Source organism: Puma concolor, chromosome E1 (assembly GCF_028749965.1).
Source record: "Puma concolor isolate L17-30 chromosome E1, mPumCon1.1.hap2, whole genome shotgun sequence".
Lineage (NCBI taxonomy): Eukaryota > Metazoa > Chordata > Mammalia > Carnivora > Felidae > Puma > Puma concolor.
The window spans coordinates 58,168,519-58,185,606 of NC_141680.1; the positions used below are offsets into that span (position 1 = coordinate 58,168,519).

Sequence of the window (17,088 nt, forward strand, 5' to 3'; positions counted from 1 at the left end):
GGGTGGCAGAGAAGACGTTATGTGAAGGGGTCTAGAAACCGAGATGTGGGGACCCCACTTGGGAAGCCCCCTTCCTTTTCGCCCTTCGCCCCTACTGGGACTCCCACGGTGACCTCCGCCCACGGCCAGAGTCGCCGACTCAAAGTCGCTGGTTAGAGCAATGGTGCCACCTAGCGGACCATGTCGGAGAGGCCCACGGTGGCTGTTGCAGGGACCCCAGCCTCCAGGAGGTGCTAATGACGGACCGGAGTGGCGCTTCAGCACCATCGTGGGCCGGACAGCTCCTCCCGCCCCCGGCCCTGGAAGCCCGGCTTCTGAGCCCCTCGGAAGGGACCCAATGGTAGACCGAGAAGGAACTCCGAACCTACCCAGACCGCATCTGACAGCCCACGATGGCCAGTCTACGAGGCTGGAATGCGAGAACCCACAACTCTCCCTTCTCTAAATCCTCCTTTCTTCCCTCCTTGTCCAGCCTGAGTGGTGGAGACTAAGCGTCCCAGGGCTAAGGAGGGGAAGATCACTCATTTATCCATACTACACTCTCAGACGCCGGGTTCCTCAATTTTTACTACAGAGGAGCCCAGGGCAGGGCTGGGGAGGAGAGAAGCTCCTACAAATCCAGAAACCTGCAATCTCTCTGTCCCCGGAATCGAGGCACAAGTTTATTGGCAACGGTAAGACAGTCAGGAAGGTGGGAACCCGGTTGGTTGAGCCCGCAGCGGAGGCAGGATCCGCGGGCGCTAGGGCCCTGCGGATATCAGGCGGTGGGCGGGCCGAGGGCGGCGCGCGCGCAGCCGCAGACCTTGGCCCGATGGAGCCCGAGCCCGCCGAGGTGGAGGTTCCCGCCGGGCGCGTGCTCAGGTGCGTTCTGGCTCGGGGAGGCGCGGGTCACGCGGAGAGGGCGTGGGGAAGGGGGACGGGAATCCGGGACGGGACCGGGCGGCCCTGACTGTGCGCCGCTGACCCCACGTCCCTTCCTTCCCCAGTGCCCGGGAGCTCCTCGCCGCCCGCTCGCGGTCCCAGAAGCTGCCTCCGCGCTCGCATGGGCCCAAGGACTTCCTCCCCGACGGCTCGGTGGCCCAGGCCGAGAGGCTGCGCCAGTGCCGCGAGGAGCTGTGGCAGCTGCTGGCGGAGGAGCGCGTGGAGCGCCTGTAAGGGGGACGGGCCGGGGCGGGGCCGGGGCAGGCGGGGCGGCCGGACCGCGTAGACTTCGCGGGTGGACTGAGACCGACTCCTCCCTACTCTTCGCTAGGGGCAGTTTGGTGGCTGCCGAGTGGAGACCGGAAGAGGGCTTCGTGGAATTGAAGTCTCCAGCGGTGAGCTGCCGGGCTCAGGGAGAGAGACCTGCCTTCTCTGCCTTTCTGGCTCCTTTGTGACATTTGCTCTGGGTCCTACACAGGGTAAATTCTGGCAGACCATGGGCTTCTCAGAGCAGGGCCGGCAGCGGCTTCACCCCGAAGAGGCCTTATATCTGCTGGAGTGTGTGAGTGGGGCCCCTGGGCGGTGAGGGAGGGTTGGGACCAAGGAACCGAAAGGACATGTTTTTATTGGAGAAAAAGTGTAGATGCAGAGGAGTATTCAAGAAGCTTGTAACCTGAATTCCAGAGCCGGAGACGGGAATACCGTGTAGAGAGCAAGGATTCCAGTCCAAAGCAGTGGTGCTGCCCTCCTTTCCCAGTTGGCCATATTCTTGCTGTGTGATGCTGGGGGCGGGGAGGGGAGAGGGAGCCCATATATCCCAGCCTGGAAGTTGCCCCACTGGGTGTGCCACCACAGCCACAAGGTGAGCTGTTGACCCCACTTCCAGGGCTCCATCCAGCTTTTCCACCAAGACCTGCCACTGTCTATTCAGGAGGCCTACCAGCTACTGCTGACTGAGGACACCATGACTTTCCTGCAATACCAGGTATCTGCCACCCTCTCCCAGGAGAGGAGTCACCCATCCACCAAGTCAGTGAGGATTTGTAAGTACCCATGAGGTTCTAGACAGGACAGGCGAGGGCTCTGCTCTCATGATGCTTGCTTGCATCCTAGCGGCAACGGGTAACAAGTGAGCAAATCAACTGAACGATTTGACTTCACAGAACCAAAGGCTAGGAAGAAGACAGCGCAGGGTAACAACCCAAGGCTAGAGACAAATGTGGACATCACGAGCACATGGATGGTGTTTAAAACCACAGGGCTGTATGGGAGTGTAGCCAGAGTAGAGAGCTGTCTGAGACCTGGAGCACTCTGGTGTGAGGAGATGGGGTGTGGGGGCGGGGAGAACCAGAAACAGGGACTGAGGAGTGTCTGACAGCCCAGGAGAAAAACCAGGAGGGGTGGTATCATAGAGGCCGAGAGAAGGACAAAGTGGGTGGCTGTGTTGAGGCTGCTGAGAGATCAAGCAGGATGGGGGCACTCCTGTATACATCTCTCTGATGCGGGCATTAGAACACAAGGATGGACATGGGGTTCTTTACCAAAAACCACTCCTACTGTACCCCTGTCTGTGGAGGTGTAGGGCTGAGTGGCAGGGGTGGGGGGTGGGCTGTTTACCACCTTTGCCACCTTCTTGTTCCCGTTGTAGTCAGGAGCTTCACTCTGGACAGCTCTGGTATCATAACGTTCTAGGGTGTGGTTCTTTTTCTGCTTCATCAGCTATTGTTTTTTGGGGATTCCACACTTAAATCAAGAAAGTGCTAAATGTTATTTGTGCCCAGAGTAAGGTAAGCAAGAGACAGGAATTCAGAGACTGAGACCTTTGTTTGGGGAGGGTGTGTATAATGGAGTATGGTCCAACCCATGCCAGGGTTTGGAATCGGGGTGTGCAGGAGGGGCAGGGGAGGGGGGTGGGGAATGGCTCCCGATTGGAGGAACCATTTGGTGTTTTCAAAAGTGGACGTCTGATCTTTACTTTTTCTCTTTGAGGTCTTCAGCCACCTGAAGAGACTGGGCTATGTGGTTCGACGATTCCAACCAAGGTAAATCCCGATCCCATCTTCCTCCCGTTTGTTCTAACCCTGGGACCTGGTAGACAAGCCCCAAAGTGGAAAATGGCCTCTCCTTGGCTGGAGACATGGGCTCTGTTGGAAATGCTGTATTGAGAGGCGCGTTGGGACAAATCTGGGTCATTTCAGCTTATCCCGGTCTATCACATTGAGCCCCATCTTCAGCCTGTTCGCTCCACAGGTAACAAGTGAACACTTGCAGCTCACGACAGGTCCCTGGCATGTAGCTGTAGCACTAGAGCAGTGCCTTAATCGGGGTGCGAGCACACTTGATGAGGGCGTGCCTGAATGAAGGACCAAGTGAGGAATTAACAGTTGAGTTGGGTCTCACATACCTTTTGCCAAGTTAGATGTTCTTTCTTTCTGGGGCCTCTAAAGATCATCACCTTAGTAGCCCAGCGTTACTAAGAGTCATAGAGATGATCAGCCTTAGAGTGGAAACTGGTACAGCCTTCACTGGTTCACAGTACGTCGCGAAAGCTCTGGGACAGCCATGTCCTTTCGTTCCTGAAAGTGGGATATATCCTAAGGAAATAGTCACAGATGTGTGCATAAGTTCACCTGTGAGAATGTTCAGTCATTTGACAATACTTGTTGATCGCTTGCTGGGTGCCAGGCCCCGGCTCATTGCTGAAGAAAAGCAAAATCACTGCCCCCACAGAATTTGCATTTAGCGGGGACCTTACATGAAGCATCATCACTTTGCAAAATGGTGAACTTGGAAACATCCTGTGAGTTCGACGGGGAAGGCATGGTCACACAAATTATAGTTTATCCTTTAGAGCGGCACTGTCTGGTAGAACTTTCTATGGTGATAAAAACAGTCTATGTCTACGCCATCCAATATATGTGGCTTTGCAACTGTGGGACTGAATTTTTGTCTAATTTTCATGGATTTAAATTTAACCTTAATGGCTCCTTGTGCCTAGTGGTGGGTACCATTTGGACAGTGGAGTCTTAGCGCCACAAAAAATCATGGCAGGGAAGAATGCTATAGTGGTAAGGGGCCGTGTCTGTAATATATATTCTTAAGTATAAAAAAGACTAAATAGCAGTATGTTAGTACAATGTCATTTTTTGTAGAAAAAAACATATGGAGACAGTATGTGTGTTACAGGGGTATCTGTGGTTTTGTTCATTTTTATTTTTCTGTATTTTCCAAGTTTTCTAGTTCTCTTGATTTTTCTCACCAGTGATTAATCATTTATTGCTGGCTCTGCAGGAGCCCGGGTTCCAGTAAGTCTCTGTTCAGAGGTGCCATTGGTGAGACCCAGAGGCCTGGGCAAAGATGCATGGGCAGGCCCCTGTGATTGCCCCCATTCAGCTTGCTTGCAGGTCTGCCCAGGGCCTTTGCCTTGGCGTGTGGCTTTGACCCTGGCCCACCGACTTGTTCCTCTGGGCCAGTCCCTCACAGATTCCACTGGGAACTCCAAAGTGAGGAAGTCGATCTGTTGCCTACCCAATTCTCAACCCCACAGCTCCATCCTGTCCCCTTATGAGAGACAGCTGAACTTGGATGGCAGTGCCCTGTGCTTGGAGGATCGGAATGGCAAGAGGAAGAGGAGGAGCTCCAGCTCTCGGTAATGCTCCCCATGTGGCCACACACACCCCCAGGGAGTTCTGGGGAGCGGAGCTGTTGAGGGAATGCTCATTTTAGGAACCCTGGAGAATGCATTGTCTTAAGAGCTGGGTTTGGGCGGCTCCCTTGTAGGACCCTGGAGGCAGTAGGCATGCGTGGGACGTGTGCACTTCAGCAATCAGGAGCAGATGTGCTGGATTTCCTCCCCACGTCCCTCAGGTCCATTAATAAGAAGGCCAAGGCCCTGGAGAATCCCCTACAGGGGGTGGATGAGACAACTGAGAGCCTGACAACCTCCAGCCCACCTCCCTGCAACCAGAACAGCCGATGCCCAGAGGAGAAACCTCAAGAGTCAAGCCCTGTAAAGGGTCCAACGGGTCCCTCTCTGCTTTTGGGAGCCCTGGAGCCCTGGCCTGGCCTGGCCAACGAGGGGGGTGGGTGCAGCCAGCAGAGTGGCAAAGTAGAGAATGGGGTCAAGGGGGTTCGTAAGCCACGCTGGAACTTTGAGCAGATTTCCTTCCCCAACATGGCTTCAGACAGCCGCCACACCCTCCTGCTGGCCCCAGCCCCAGAGCTGCTCCCGGCGAACGTCGCTGGGCGGGAGACAGATGCTGAATCCTGGTGCCAGAAGCTGAACCAAAGGAAGGAGAAGCTCTCCAGGCGAGAACGGGAGCAACAAGCAGAGGCCCAACGCTTCCGGGAAGATGTAAACGCAGATCCCGAGGTGCAGTGCTGCTCCAGCTGGCAGGAGTACAAGCAGCTGCTGCAGCGGAGGCACCTGCAGAAGAGCCAGAGCCGCCCCGCACACCTGTGGGACCAGCCGGTCCACCCCTTGCTGAGTCCTGGCCAGGCAGACTCCCCAGGTACCCCCTCACCCTGCCATAGCCCCACAGGCCCCTGGCAGCTGAGGCATCCTAACGCTTTGAAAGGGGGTATGGATTGACCACGACTAATTGAGGCTTAAGAAAGATGGGACCGAGAGAGCTGTCAGTGGAGTGGAACCCACAAGGACAGTCTGTTCCGGAAAGCAACAAAAGGACCCACGTGGGAAGGTTTGGAAATGGCAAGTCTGTGTCCGGGGAGAGGCCAGGAGGAATGAAAACTACAACTAGAGCCTTAAAAATAATAAGATGCACGTGGATGGCTCTGCCACCAGCTAGCTGTGGTCCCCTGTTCTCCCAGCTCTGTTAGAGAAGAACAAGGAGGTGCCATCTTGGCCAAATAAAAGGAAGGCTTACTGTGTATACCCTGCACATTTAAGGACAGGGAACTGAGCACTGGGTGTTGTACGTAAGTGATGAATGACTAAATTCTACTCCTGAAGCCAATATTACACTATATGTTAATGAACTAGAATTTAAATAAAAATTTGAAGGAAAAAAATAGGGAACTGACAGGGCAACAACTATATTAACAGATTCAGGAGACTGTGATCTTTTATAAGAACATGGGAGATTCCAAGTAACTAGATTAGGTTTGCCAGATGAGTTCAATTTGACTTTCAGATAAACAGCTAACTTTTTTTAGTATAAGTATATTGCAAATATTGCATGAGACATACTTATAATTAAAAAAAAAAAACATCTAAGTCCGGCAACCGTAAACTAGATGGCAGATTCAGAAATGTCAGAGGAGTCTGTGGATGGTGGACCTCTCTCCCCAACACGTTGTTTTCTTTTTTTTTTTTAATGGCTATTTATTTATTTAGAAAGAGAGAGAGAGAAAATGTGTGCAAGCAGGGGAGGGGCAGAGAGAGAGGGAGATACAGAATCTGAAGCAGGCTCCGGGCTCTGAGCTGTCAGCACAGAGCCCAATGTGGGGCTCAAGGTCATGAACCGCGATATCATGACCTGAGCTGAAGTCAGACGTTTAACCAACTGAGCCACCCAGGCGCCCCTCCAACATCTTATTTTGACCTTACGTCCTTACAGCCACAGTGCTTCAACATATCTCTGTGCTGCAGACCACACACCTCGCCGATGGAGGTACATGGTGAGTTTCCAGGTAGTGCCTGTCTCCATAGCACCTGGGCTGCCAGCAGGAGTTGGCAGCTGGGATTTGACTCCTAAAGTTGGGCATGAGCTGGGGGATCATTCCAGGGACCCTTAGCCTGGCTGACATTCTAGGGGAGAGGGAGGGATGAGTGGCAAGAGGTAGATTTAGCCCGAGGGTTGAGATAGGCAGCTGAGCCTCCCTCTGCCTAAGTGGCACCTCACAGCAGGACCTCAGTTCCCCCTGGAGGAGGCCTCTTCCTGGAACTGGAGGAGGAAAAGCATGGCATGGAAAGGAAAGGGGGAGGAGTAGGAGATTCCCTGTTTCTTAAGGTTTCTCACTCTGTCTTCAGGTTGCTAGAGAAGTCTGGAGGCTTGGAGATCAGCTTTGACATTTACCAGGCTGATGCTGTGGCCACATTCCGAAAGAATAACCCTGGCAAGCCCTACGCCCGGATGTGCATTAGTGGGTATGAGACCATTGAGCCCTACCCTCAGGTTATTGCCAGTTCTCTTGTAAACCAAGTGGACGTCCTCTCCATGTCCCTGGGCAGTCTGGCAATCTGAAAGAAACCAGAGGTCCAGAGAGCCGTGACTGACCCAGGGCCACACAGCCAGTTAGTACTACAGGAACTGGAGCTTTCCCAAATCCTCAGCCCTTATTCCTGGCGTTTTTGGTAGTCTCTCTCCTGTGCCAATGTAGTGCAGGGCTCACCCAGTCGGAGGGATATGAATCAGAGGGATTCACAGGCTAAGAGTGGTGAGAACCTTACTTTTCCTAGCCCCCTCATCCACCCAAGGCCCTGGGTTGCTCTTGGAGAACTTACCAGAGCTATGCAGTTTGCAGACAGGAGACTCCAGCGCCAGACTTCTTGTACCCCCAACTCCTGTCTTACCATCTCCCTTCCCTGGCAGCCTCAGAGGGCTGGGTCTCAAAGCTTATGGTTGCCTATGTCTCTGTCTAACTTTATCCCTACAGATTTGATGAGCCAGTTCCAGATCTCTGTACCCTCAAGCGGTTGTCCTACCAGAGTGGGGACGTTCCTCTGATCTTTGCCCTGGTGGATCATGGAGACATCTCCTTCTACAGCTTCAGGGACTTCACGCTGCCCAGGGATCTGGAACACTGATCACACCGCTCTGGCAGGGCTTGGGACCTGCCCTGGGGAACCTGGACTGTCTACTCTCAGGGACCATCTCAGCTGCCTCCTATACCCAGACTCTGACCTGTAGCTTCAGGAGCTAGTCTGGGCCTTGGCCCTGGGTGTCTGATGCTTGCAGGAGAAAGATGCCATGCCCCCTACCTGGCTTCCATAGCCCCATGCCTGAGATCGCTGCCTTGCAGTGATCCCCTTGGAACTCAGGACTAGATTTCAGAGACCCAGCGGGGTGGGGCAGAAGAGAGGACTCTGTGCCTTTAAATGAGAGGGTGCCTGCTTCGTGCGATAAAGCCAAAGCCATTAAAAAATAGATCCATTTTCTGCTGTGACTGGAGATAGTGAACAAGTCCCCAGCCCGATCCTGGGAGTGCAGAACAACACTCCCTCTCCCTCCATCGTGTGGTCCGTGGGAGCTATCCCCCAAGGCTTTCACCTCTGCTTTGCAGACCCACAGACAGCGAGGCCTTCTCTGGTGCAGAAGCAAAGAGAAATACTGGGGAGGGCAAGAACGCGACCCCGCACCTTTGTCAGGGCCTGCAGCCAGGGGACGGGAAGTCACAGACCTAGTCTTTTCGGCTTACTGCATGGCAGTCCGTAGAGGGAGGCTGGCCTCGATGGGGCCTTCCCTGAATGCAGCAGAATCTGGGCAGAAGGGCGGCGGAGAGGCACCATGTCCGTGTGGCTTGAACCCTGGCGGCTTCGAGTCGTGCTGTGTGTGGAGTCTGCTATTCGTGTCCCCGGCCTCCGCGCCCCTTCCGTTCGCCCTTCCTCGCTCCAACCCGCTCGCCCTTTGTGCTAAAAACTCTGGTCAATGTTGCTGTCTGTCCCTTGGGGCATCGGACACCTTCCTGCCTCAGCAGCGACTCAGAAGACGGGGGTCCAGGCTTGGGGCCCGCTCCGAGAGGAGGCGCCTCGCGGCGACACCCCAGTCCCCGGGGCCACCACGCTCTAGGGCCCCAAAAGCTGGCCTTCTGTCCGCGGGTCACCGGCTCTGAGTGGGCTGGGTGTTCTCGGGAAGAGCCGGCCTGGCTACGCCCCTCCCACAGCCGCTTAGGGCCGGCGTGGGGGAGGGACGGCTCCCTTCTGCGGTCCCGCCTGGGAGGTGGCTAGGACAGCGGCGCGTCCCAGGGACTATTTCCTCCTCCCGGACGCGGCAGGACACTGGGCGCGGCGTGCGTCGTGAGTCCAGGTGAACGCAGGTGAGGCCGGGGGGCGGGCCGGCAACGCCTCGTGCATATTCACGCGGGCCGCGGTCCCGCCCCCCCGCCTTCCCCCGGGACGTGGATTGGCCAGAGAGCGGCCACCGCCCGCCTCCCGAGGGCGCCCTCGCTGCACTCCCGCCCCGTCCGCGCTGAAATGCAGGGGGCGGGGCCAGTCCCGGGGGCGGGCCGCTGGGGCCCGGCGCTCGCGGCCCCGCAAGCCCTCCCGGCTCGCCCTTTATGTAAATAGTAGCGGCTCCGCCCCCTGCTCGCCGCGCCGGAGGTGAGCAGGAAGGAGACGGCCGCCCAGCAGCCCGTGGGCCGGCGGCGGAGTGAGCGGAGCCGGCGGCGGGAGCCGTGGGACGCCGAGGCCTCGGGCGGGGACCGGCCTGGGGCTCCAGGTGAGGCGCGGGCCCGGAAGCACTTAGCCGGGTCCGCCCCCTCGGGGCGCCCTCCACTTGGGGCGGGAAGGTTGGGGAGGGCCGGGACCCCTGGTTTCACGGAGCGGGGCGGGGAGAGCTGTACAGGTCCGCTCGCCTAGCCCTGGATCCCGTGGCTCCGTTCGTCTGGGAGAAAGACACCTGTAGGACTTGCGGCTGGAAACTTTTCTGTCTGATCCGCGTGCGTTTCCACGATTTGAGCTTCGGAATTGCCCAGTAGCGTTGGCTTGGGGAAACGGGGAAACAAGTGCCCGGCCGGGCTGTGAGTGCAGGAGGTCACCGCCGGCGGGGGTGGGATCCCCGGGCCTTGGGCCCCACGTGCAAGGCGCCTGGCCCAGGAGGCCGGCGACGCGCGTCTCAGGTAGCCCGCTGTCTTCGAGCAGCGGCCGGAGCACGTTACCTCGGCGGCTTAGTCCCTGCCCCTGCCATCTGGGCCCACTCCCGGCCGGCCCTTTGTGCCTCCTAATCCCCGGACGCAGGAAGCCCGCGGGAGGGACTTTGGTCTCTGGGCCTTTCTCCGCGTCTGGCGGCTTTGGACACCTTTAAGGGAACGTTTGGAGATCCAGTAGGTTTTCCACAACGATGCGGGTGGGGTTGCGTTGCGATACGTCGGGACTTGGTGAGGAGTGAAAAATATGGTCTTGCCAAAGCGTGCAAAGTGTGCTCTCGGTTTGCCCCCGCTGGACACTTTGTACACACGCGCAGCTTTGGCAGTGAGAACTGACTAACCAGGAGAACCGTGGCGTGGCCCCCTCAGTCTCTCACCTGAGATACGAGGAGCTTTGGGTGAGGCGGCGGGCCTTGGACTCCGGGCCCCTTCCCGTGGGGATCATGTGCCAGATGCAGGGCGTCTGAACCGGGGCTCTTGGGCTCTTGGGATCTTACGCAGAGTTTACAACTCAAGGTCCTGTCAGGCCGCAGAGGGGATTGTGAACAGGGAGGGGAGCTGGGAGGGAATGAATGTCAGGGATATGGGAACCCCCAGGTGGGAAGAATGAAGAGGTAGTCTAGAATAGCTGTGGCCCAACCCGGGGTCACAAGGGCTTTCCAGGAAGACAGTCTGTTGTCTGTGTGAGCTGAGGCATTGGGAAGGGTCCTCGGACACATTGTCCCACTTCTTTATCTTATCTGGTTTTCTTAAGTGATCTGCCCACAGTGCTTACCTATGGCAGTCAAGACTCTAACCCAGCTCTGGGGGCTCTGACCGCTGCTCACTCCTCTTCTCCAAAGTTAGACTAGGCCAATCTCTGTGGGGGCCGATGGACAGTGTTTCCAGTGTCTGAGGTCAGCCTGCTTCCCTACTGTTCCTTGAGTCAATGGAGTGTCCCCTTTGGTGGCAAAATAATATAATTTCAATAACTTCATAATTTAGCACTTAGGAACTTTTGAATACAATGGCATTAAAAGAATAAAAAGGCCCGTAATCCCAGATGAACGGTTAGTTTAAAAAATTAAAAAGGCGGTAGGAGCCTGGGACACCTGGGTGGCTGAGTCGGTTAAGCGTCCGACTTCAGTTCAGGTCATGATCTCGCGGTCAGTGGGTTCGAGCCCCACATTGGAATCTGTGCTGACAGCTCACAGCCTGGAGCCTGCTTCAGATTCTGTGTCTCCCTCTGTCTCTGCTCCTCCCCCTCTTGTGCTCTGTCTCTCAAAAATGAATAAACGCTAAACAAAAAATTAAAAAAACAAAAGGCAGTAGGAGCCCATTGTGGGGAAAGTAAAACGTTTTAGAAAGTGTAAAATAGGGGCGCCTGGGTGGCTCAGTCGGTTAAGCGGCCGACTTCGGCTCAGGTCGTGATCTCGCGGTCCGTGAGTTCGAGCCCCGTGTCGGGCTCTGTGCTGACCTCTCAGAGCCTGGAGCCTGTTTTGGATTCTGACCCTCCCCCGTTCATGCTCTGTCTCTCTCTGTCTCAAAAATAAATAAACGGTAAAAAAAATTTTTTTTTAAAATTAAAAAAAAAAAAGTGTAAAATAGTCTACGGACATACCACCCTGAACGCGCCCGATCTTGTCTTATCTCAGAAAGTGTAAGATAAGAGGCATAACTCCCTCTTGCCTGACAGTCTTTTTCCTTAAACATGGTGTTAAGTTTTTGTGTCTTTCTGGACAGCAGGTGTAGTTTTGGATCATGCCTTGCTGATTTCTTGCTACATATACATAATCTTGGCTCAGTCACTTAACCATGCCAAGCCCCAGCGAGCCTTGTTGACAGGAGAATGAAAAAAATGTCACGAACACGCGTGGCCTGGTTTATAGCAGGCATGGGGGTGTGTGTGAGCTGCTTAAATTCCCCCATAAAGCATAAAAAGCGTCACCTGTGGGCCTCCAGGCAGACTCCTGAGCCTTTTGGACATGCTTGATGAGTTGTGAGGGAATTTGGCTTCTTTGTCCAGACGTCAGCTGAGAAGCCCTGATTTTTTTTTAAATATTTTATTTTATTTCTTTAAATTTTCTTTTAACATTTATTCATTTTTGAGAGACAGGGAGGGGCAGAGAGAGAGGAAGACACAGAATCCGGAGCAGGCTCCAGGCTCTGAGCTGTCAGCACAGACCCCAACACAGGGCCCGAACCCATGAACCATGAGATCATGATGTGAGCCAAAGTCAGACACTTAGCCACCCAGGCGCCCCAAGAGGTCCTGATTTTTGAAAGCCTCTGGAAGTCAGAACTTTTAAAAAGCAAATATTGTTCCTTGAAACTAGGGAGGCAGAGGGAGAGGACAGTGGCCTCTTCTAACTTTTCACCTTGCGTTTCTGTGGCCCTTGGTACTTCCCCCTGCTCCCTGGAAAAGCCAGAAGTGAGGCATGGTAGCCAGACCCCAGCTGGGGGCCTTTCCTGGGAGGAAGAGGGTATACAATCTAATCTTTTTGCTCAGCAGAGGGCTTGGCTGTATGCGTTTTATACCCCGTTGGAGGTGGAGAGGGATCAATCACATTCTTGTGTTGCTCTGCTGTCCTTAAGGAGCTTTAACTCCATGGTGCTTTCTTTCAACTTCGTTTAGGAAAGGGGTGTCCGTCTGGCTCCTGGCCCCAAGTCTCTGTGTCTGTCCCCCACTCCCACCCCCCCCTCCAGTTCCCTCCCCCCCCCACCCCCACCCCCCCACCCCATAGAGGAAGTGGTACCTGGAGCTAGAAAGTGTGGAGCTTCTACAAACAGTCTGTAACACGCCCCCACCCTGCTATCCCGTCTGCATCAAGCATACCGGGCAAGTCTCTGGAAACCTGTGGGGTTCCCCAGCCTTCCTGGTCCTTCCAGAAGTGTGAGGGGCAGCTGTTGAGACACCTGAGTGGAGGCCCAAGAGGCCCATGGTCCCTGCTCCTGGGTTGGCTGCCGTGAGCAGCACTGGCCGCCTGGACTTCCTTCTGAGTACTCAGCACCGAGAAGCCTTCTTATCTCACCCAGGCGATATCACAATCAGGGCTCCTCCTGGGTCGAGGCGTGCCAGGTCTGTTTGGCAACTTTGTTTTCCCCTTCCCAGGAGCAGTCTTCAGGGAGAAGGAGGGTATGGGGCAGGAGAGAGGGGTGTCCCCAGGGGGGCCATCGGTACTGCTTGCTCTTTTGCACTCCTCCAGCTTTGGCTCCCAGGGTTCCCCGGGACACCCTCCCTTCCCTGTGCCCTGGCACCATGGGGCTCTTCTCAGCTCCCTTTGAGGTGACCTTCCTTCCCCGCCCTGCCTCTCAGAGGAAACTGGTACTTTGAAGAGTCACCCTACTCCTTCCCCTTCCCAGGAACCACAGTGAATTCTTGAGCTAGGAGAGGCTCCTCTGGGCGTGGGGACAGGGAAGCTGCTAGGTACCTGACTCTACCCTTAAGGAATTCAGCAGAGACTAGAGCCTTCTCTCAAGACACCTGACTCAGTGTTCCCAGGGTTTGATGAGAGGGACATCTGGGCACAGGACTACTTGATTCTAGCAAATATTATTCTTGGAGCCTCCTTACGGGGTGTCTTGGAGCCTTGGTCTGAGGCAGGGCCCACAAAGGTATCTCCAGCAGGGTGCCAAGCATGATGTCTACATGACCCTGACCTTGGCCCAGAGACTTGAGAACAGGGTGGGGAAGTTCCCTGAGGGACCCTGTGGGACCCAGTACTCCTTGGGGTCAGTGGTTCCCAACTAGAGAAGACCTTTGCCTTGTTGATCTCTATTCAGTCCTAGCTGTTTACTCATTCAGGTAATAAGTATCTACTGGTGCCTCTATGTGCCCAGAGTGGTTTAGACACCAGCCATTAACCTTACGCAAAACAGAGATCTCTGCCATCCCAGGACTCACGTTGTAAAGGGTGGGGAGCGTGAGTGACAGAAAACGAGCATAAGTAATAAAGTAAGTGTTAAAAGTTGATTCGAATTATTTAGAATAAGAACAAAAGTAGGGGATTGGGACCACTGGGGTGGGGGGTGGGTTGCAACTTGGAGAGGTGGCGAGGGCGCCCGTTTGAGCACAGACTTGCAGGAGGTGAGGGAGTTCTTCAAATAACACCGGAGCGTCTTCCACGGCGGGCACTGAGCACTGGGGATCCAGCCATGGACAGGACAGGCTTGTCCCTTTCTCCTGGAGCCAACCTTTCTTGGAACCTCCTTGGGTCAGCTGTTCAAGGTTTGAGGCAAGCAGGAGGCTGTGGAATGGGGCCTGAGAGGATGAGGCAGGCCACCTCCCACCCCAGAATGGCTTTCCTCCTCAGGCTTGGCCAACTCCAGTCTGTCACTTCCTTGGAGAAAGTCTGATGTTGGGTTGCGGAAAGGGACTGAGGCCTCCAGAATAGGGATGTGTTCAGGGAATGCATGCATTTCGACTTCCCACCCCATCCTCCGGGAGGGAAACCCTCTAGGAGGAGCCCTGGGTGCGGCAGGAAGGCCCTCCCAGGATTGTGGGATTGGCCTGTGGCTCCTTAGGATGGGGGTGGGGGTTGCGACTGCTCTGGGCCCAGCCGGGGATGCTCTGGCCACTGACCCACGTTGTCCCATCCAGGCTTTGCCCTGCTCGAGGGGCCTGAACTTGGCAGACAGAGGGTGGTGCAGTCAGGTTGGAGCTCAGATTGGGGCTGGTACTCTCACTAACTGCTTGGGTTTGATATCTCTCCGAATGGGTTATTCCATAAGTGATAGAGTTACATGCGATGATGCAGGTGGAATGCTTCCGATGGTATCTGGTCACGGTTTGGGTCTCGATCCTTGTTATTACCTAACACCAGCAGTGACAACCCTCTGGTTTCTGTCCCCTCTCTGGGTGTTCTCCTTAGTCCCACCTCCCACCTAGCCCCGCGCCCTTTCAGCCAAGGTGTGGTTGCTAAGCTGCTGGCCAGGGCACTGTCTGGTGCCTCTGGGAGATTGGGTTTCCCTGGGCAACACGGACGCCGGCAAAGCAGCCTTGGGTATCTCAGTTGGCACAGACAACTGCCCCAGTCGGTGAGAGCCCTGCACCACCGCTCCCCTTGGTAGGAGGTTTACTCACACCCGGCAGACGGAAGGACACGGCCACACGCGGGCCTCACACAGGATGTCGTTGTCGCCCTCGTGGGGAAGGAAGGGTAGCCTCTGCAGCAGCAGGGGGTTGTGGGGAGCGCAGACAAAGGGGAAAGGAGAGGAGAGCTTGGGACTCCAGCTCATGCTGTTTGTGCTCCTGGAGATGGGGAACTCAGCCAGGTGCTGAGTGTGGCTACCGGGGCCTTCCTTCCCTCGGGCCTAGGTGTCCAGAGCCCTGCCCCTGGGCATAGCGTCTCCTGGCAGATCACTGGAGCTGACCAGGCTGTTGAGGGACCTTCTCAGGTCCCATCTCACACGTTCGTGACAGACGGGCTTAGCTTGGCCAAGCCTCTGCCTCTGGGCAATCGGCACCTGTGTGGGGTGAGCAGTCTGGGCTGGGACCCCCTTTTTCCTCCCTGCGAGCACAATCAGATCTGCTTAGAGATAGGGGCCAAGATAAGCCTGCCCCATTCGGTTATTTTGTCTCTGCCTCTCCTGGTCTCTTTACTGAGGTCCTGAGATGCAGGGTTCATATGCATCTCAACGGTGGCGTCTCCCCCAAGGATGGAAAGGGAAGCCGGGGTGTGAACTTGCCAAAGAGACCACTCTCCTGTCTTTTCTAGGGTGTGCATCAGGTGTGGGGAGACCAGTCCTGGCCTCTGGCATGTTTCATGGCCGGTGGCAGTGTTGGGTGATTTGAGCAGCAGGAAGGGAAGGAAGGGAATCACCGGGTCAGCTGCCCACAGGGAACTCACAGGCTGGTTCCACACATGAGGCAGAGACCTGTGTGGAAAATGGGTAAGAATCAGCCCCCGCCCCCCAACACAGACGGCTCAGCCATCAGTCAGCAAGCTTCACATGGCCCAGCCCCAAAGCCTGAGTGCCTGCACCCAATGGAACAGGGGGCAGAGCCAGGAGGGATGCTTGGAGTTTAGTGTCGTCAAGGACAGAGAGGGCGACAGGCAGGAACTGACACTGAGGCTGGGCAGTCTTTAGGAGTTCAGGGGATGGAGGTGTTTCTCCTTACAAAGCCCCCTCTCCGGGGTTATGCTCTGGCCATGTGGCGGCCCTGGTGCAGGGAGCCAGGAGGACACTCAGAGCTTCTTACACGTCTCCAGTGACTGCCTCAGTCTCTTCTTGGCCTCCCCGTTGGGCGTGGCCTGTAAAGTAGTAACGTCCTTCACCCCCAGGTCCCGGGACCCAGAAGCCCAAGGTCATCCAGCTGGTCCCACCCGCCTCTCTCTTCTCCCCTGTTCAGGTTAACATGGCTGGAGAGGAGCCCAGGCCCCAAGAGAGCAGGAGTGATCCCACTAATGGCACTGAGTGCCTCCTGTGAGCTTAGGGGCCCCCTCATACCTGACCACTCTCTGGGCCTTCGCCCCTTCTCACATGTGATCCTCTTAACTGCCCTGCCTGGGAGGCAGATAAACCAAAAGAAGAAAAAAAATCTCCACTAATCCCATAACCCTGCCAGTGTGTTGTCTACTTACGTAAATATTTTTAAGAGTCTACCTGGCTCTCGGGTACATCGTGTGCATGTTTCCATGTCACTGTCTTCTGCCTCTTACTGACTATACGCCTTCCATCGTGGTGCTGAGCACACTTCACCCGCTCCCCGTTGTCAGCCCCTTAGGTGGCTCCTGATTTTCCCTGATAGCTTAGTGACCAGCACAAGGCTGGGGAGAACATTCGAGGAGCTAAATGGGTGCCCTTGTCCGTGGTGGTTTTAGGGATCGTTTTAGCATAACGTGTGGTCAAGCCTTCAGGGCGGAGGGGGAGAATGGTCAAGATGGGTTCAGAAAACGCTTTTTAGATGATTTTTGATGTGTTGCATGAGGGACACGAAGGTTATTTCAGATGAAAGCACACATGGAGACCATAGTGGATGGAGCTTGGGGTGGGGGGCTGAGCAGATGGGTTGGCCAACACAGGGCCACGTCGGGTGGGGGAGGGCAGACCAAGGCAGACCCTGCCCAGGACTGTCAGCTGGCTCCCAGTGAGCTAGGACTGAGACTCTCCTCGGTGGCCCACCAGGCCCCCCTTTCTGACCCACTTCATCTCTCCTGTTGCCGGTACTCAGCCCCTGTGCTTGTCTTCATCCTCCTGGAAGATGCAAGCTTGTTCCGTTCCCCTGACACGCCCTGCACCTTACCACGGCTGACCACTTCCTATCATTCAGGTCTGGGTGGAGACGTTTCCACCTCTGCTCGTTCAATTTAGCAGGGGCGCTGCAGTGAAAAAGAGGGCAGAAGTCCTGAGTGAGAATGA

General features: G+C 55.6%; 2 protein-coding genes across 5 annotated transcripts in view; both read left to right on the forward strand.

Moving 5' to 3' along the window:
- The first annotated feature begins 749 nt into the window (after positions 1 to 749).
- On the forward strand, positions 750 to 8,037 carry TSEN54 (tRNA splicing endonuclease subunit 54). Of its 2 annotated transcripts, none has more exons than XM_086688055.1 (11): positions 750 to 861; positions 987 to 1,151; positions 1,253 to 1,316; positions 1,400 to 1,483; positions 1,808 to 1,906; positions 2,911 to 2,963; positions 4,469 to 4,570; positions 4,702 to 5,432; positions 6,501 to 6,561; positions 6,914 to 7,030; positions 7,540 to 8,037. In XM_086688055.1, exons 1-11 carry the CDS (start codon positions 812 to 814, stop codon positions 7,688 to 7,690), a joined length of 1,677 nt encoding a protein of 558 aa, XP_086544181.1. In that variant the 5' UTR covers positions 750 to 811; the 3' UTR covers positions 7,691 to 8,037. The 2 variants fall into 2 exon arrangements, with proteins under 2 accessions (XP_086544181.1, XP_086544182.1); XM_086688056.1 differs by having other exon boundaries at positions 4,789 to 5,432.
- A 1,088-nt stretch (positions 8,038 to 9,125) lies between these two features.
- The window catches only part of LLGL2 (LLGL scribble cell polarity complex component 2), a 35,158-nt gene continuing 27,195 nt past the window's right edge, over positions 9,126 to 17,088 (forward strand). For 2 of the 3 annotated variants that reach the window (XM_086688052.1, XM_086688053.1), the window contains exon 1: positions 9,126 to 9,320. The gene's annotated coding sequence lies outside the window, so the exon portion shown is untranslated. The remainder of the gene's footprint in view (positions 9,321 to 17,088) is intronic. The other variant, XM_086688049.1, reaches the window with a different exon arrangement.

What these genes read in the sequence shown, in the direction of transcription:
- TSEN54 (XM_086688055.1), top strand. Translation starts at nt 812, where the DNA reads ATGGAGCCCGAGCCCGCCGAGGTGGAGGTTCCCGCCGGGCGCGTGCTC. An exon ending in GAGGAGCGCGTGGAGCGCCT is followed by an intron (nt 1,152 to 1,252) that starts GTAAGGGGGACG and finishes ACTCTTCGCTAG; the next exon opens with GGGCAGTTTGGTGGCTGCCG. An exon ending in CCTTATATCTGCTGGAGTGT is followed by an intron (nt 1,484 to 1,807) that starts GTGAGTGGGGCC and finishes CCCCACTTCCAG; the next exon opens with GGCTCCATCCAGCTTTTCCA.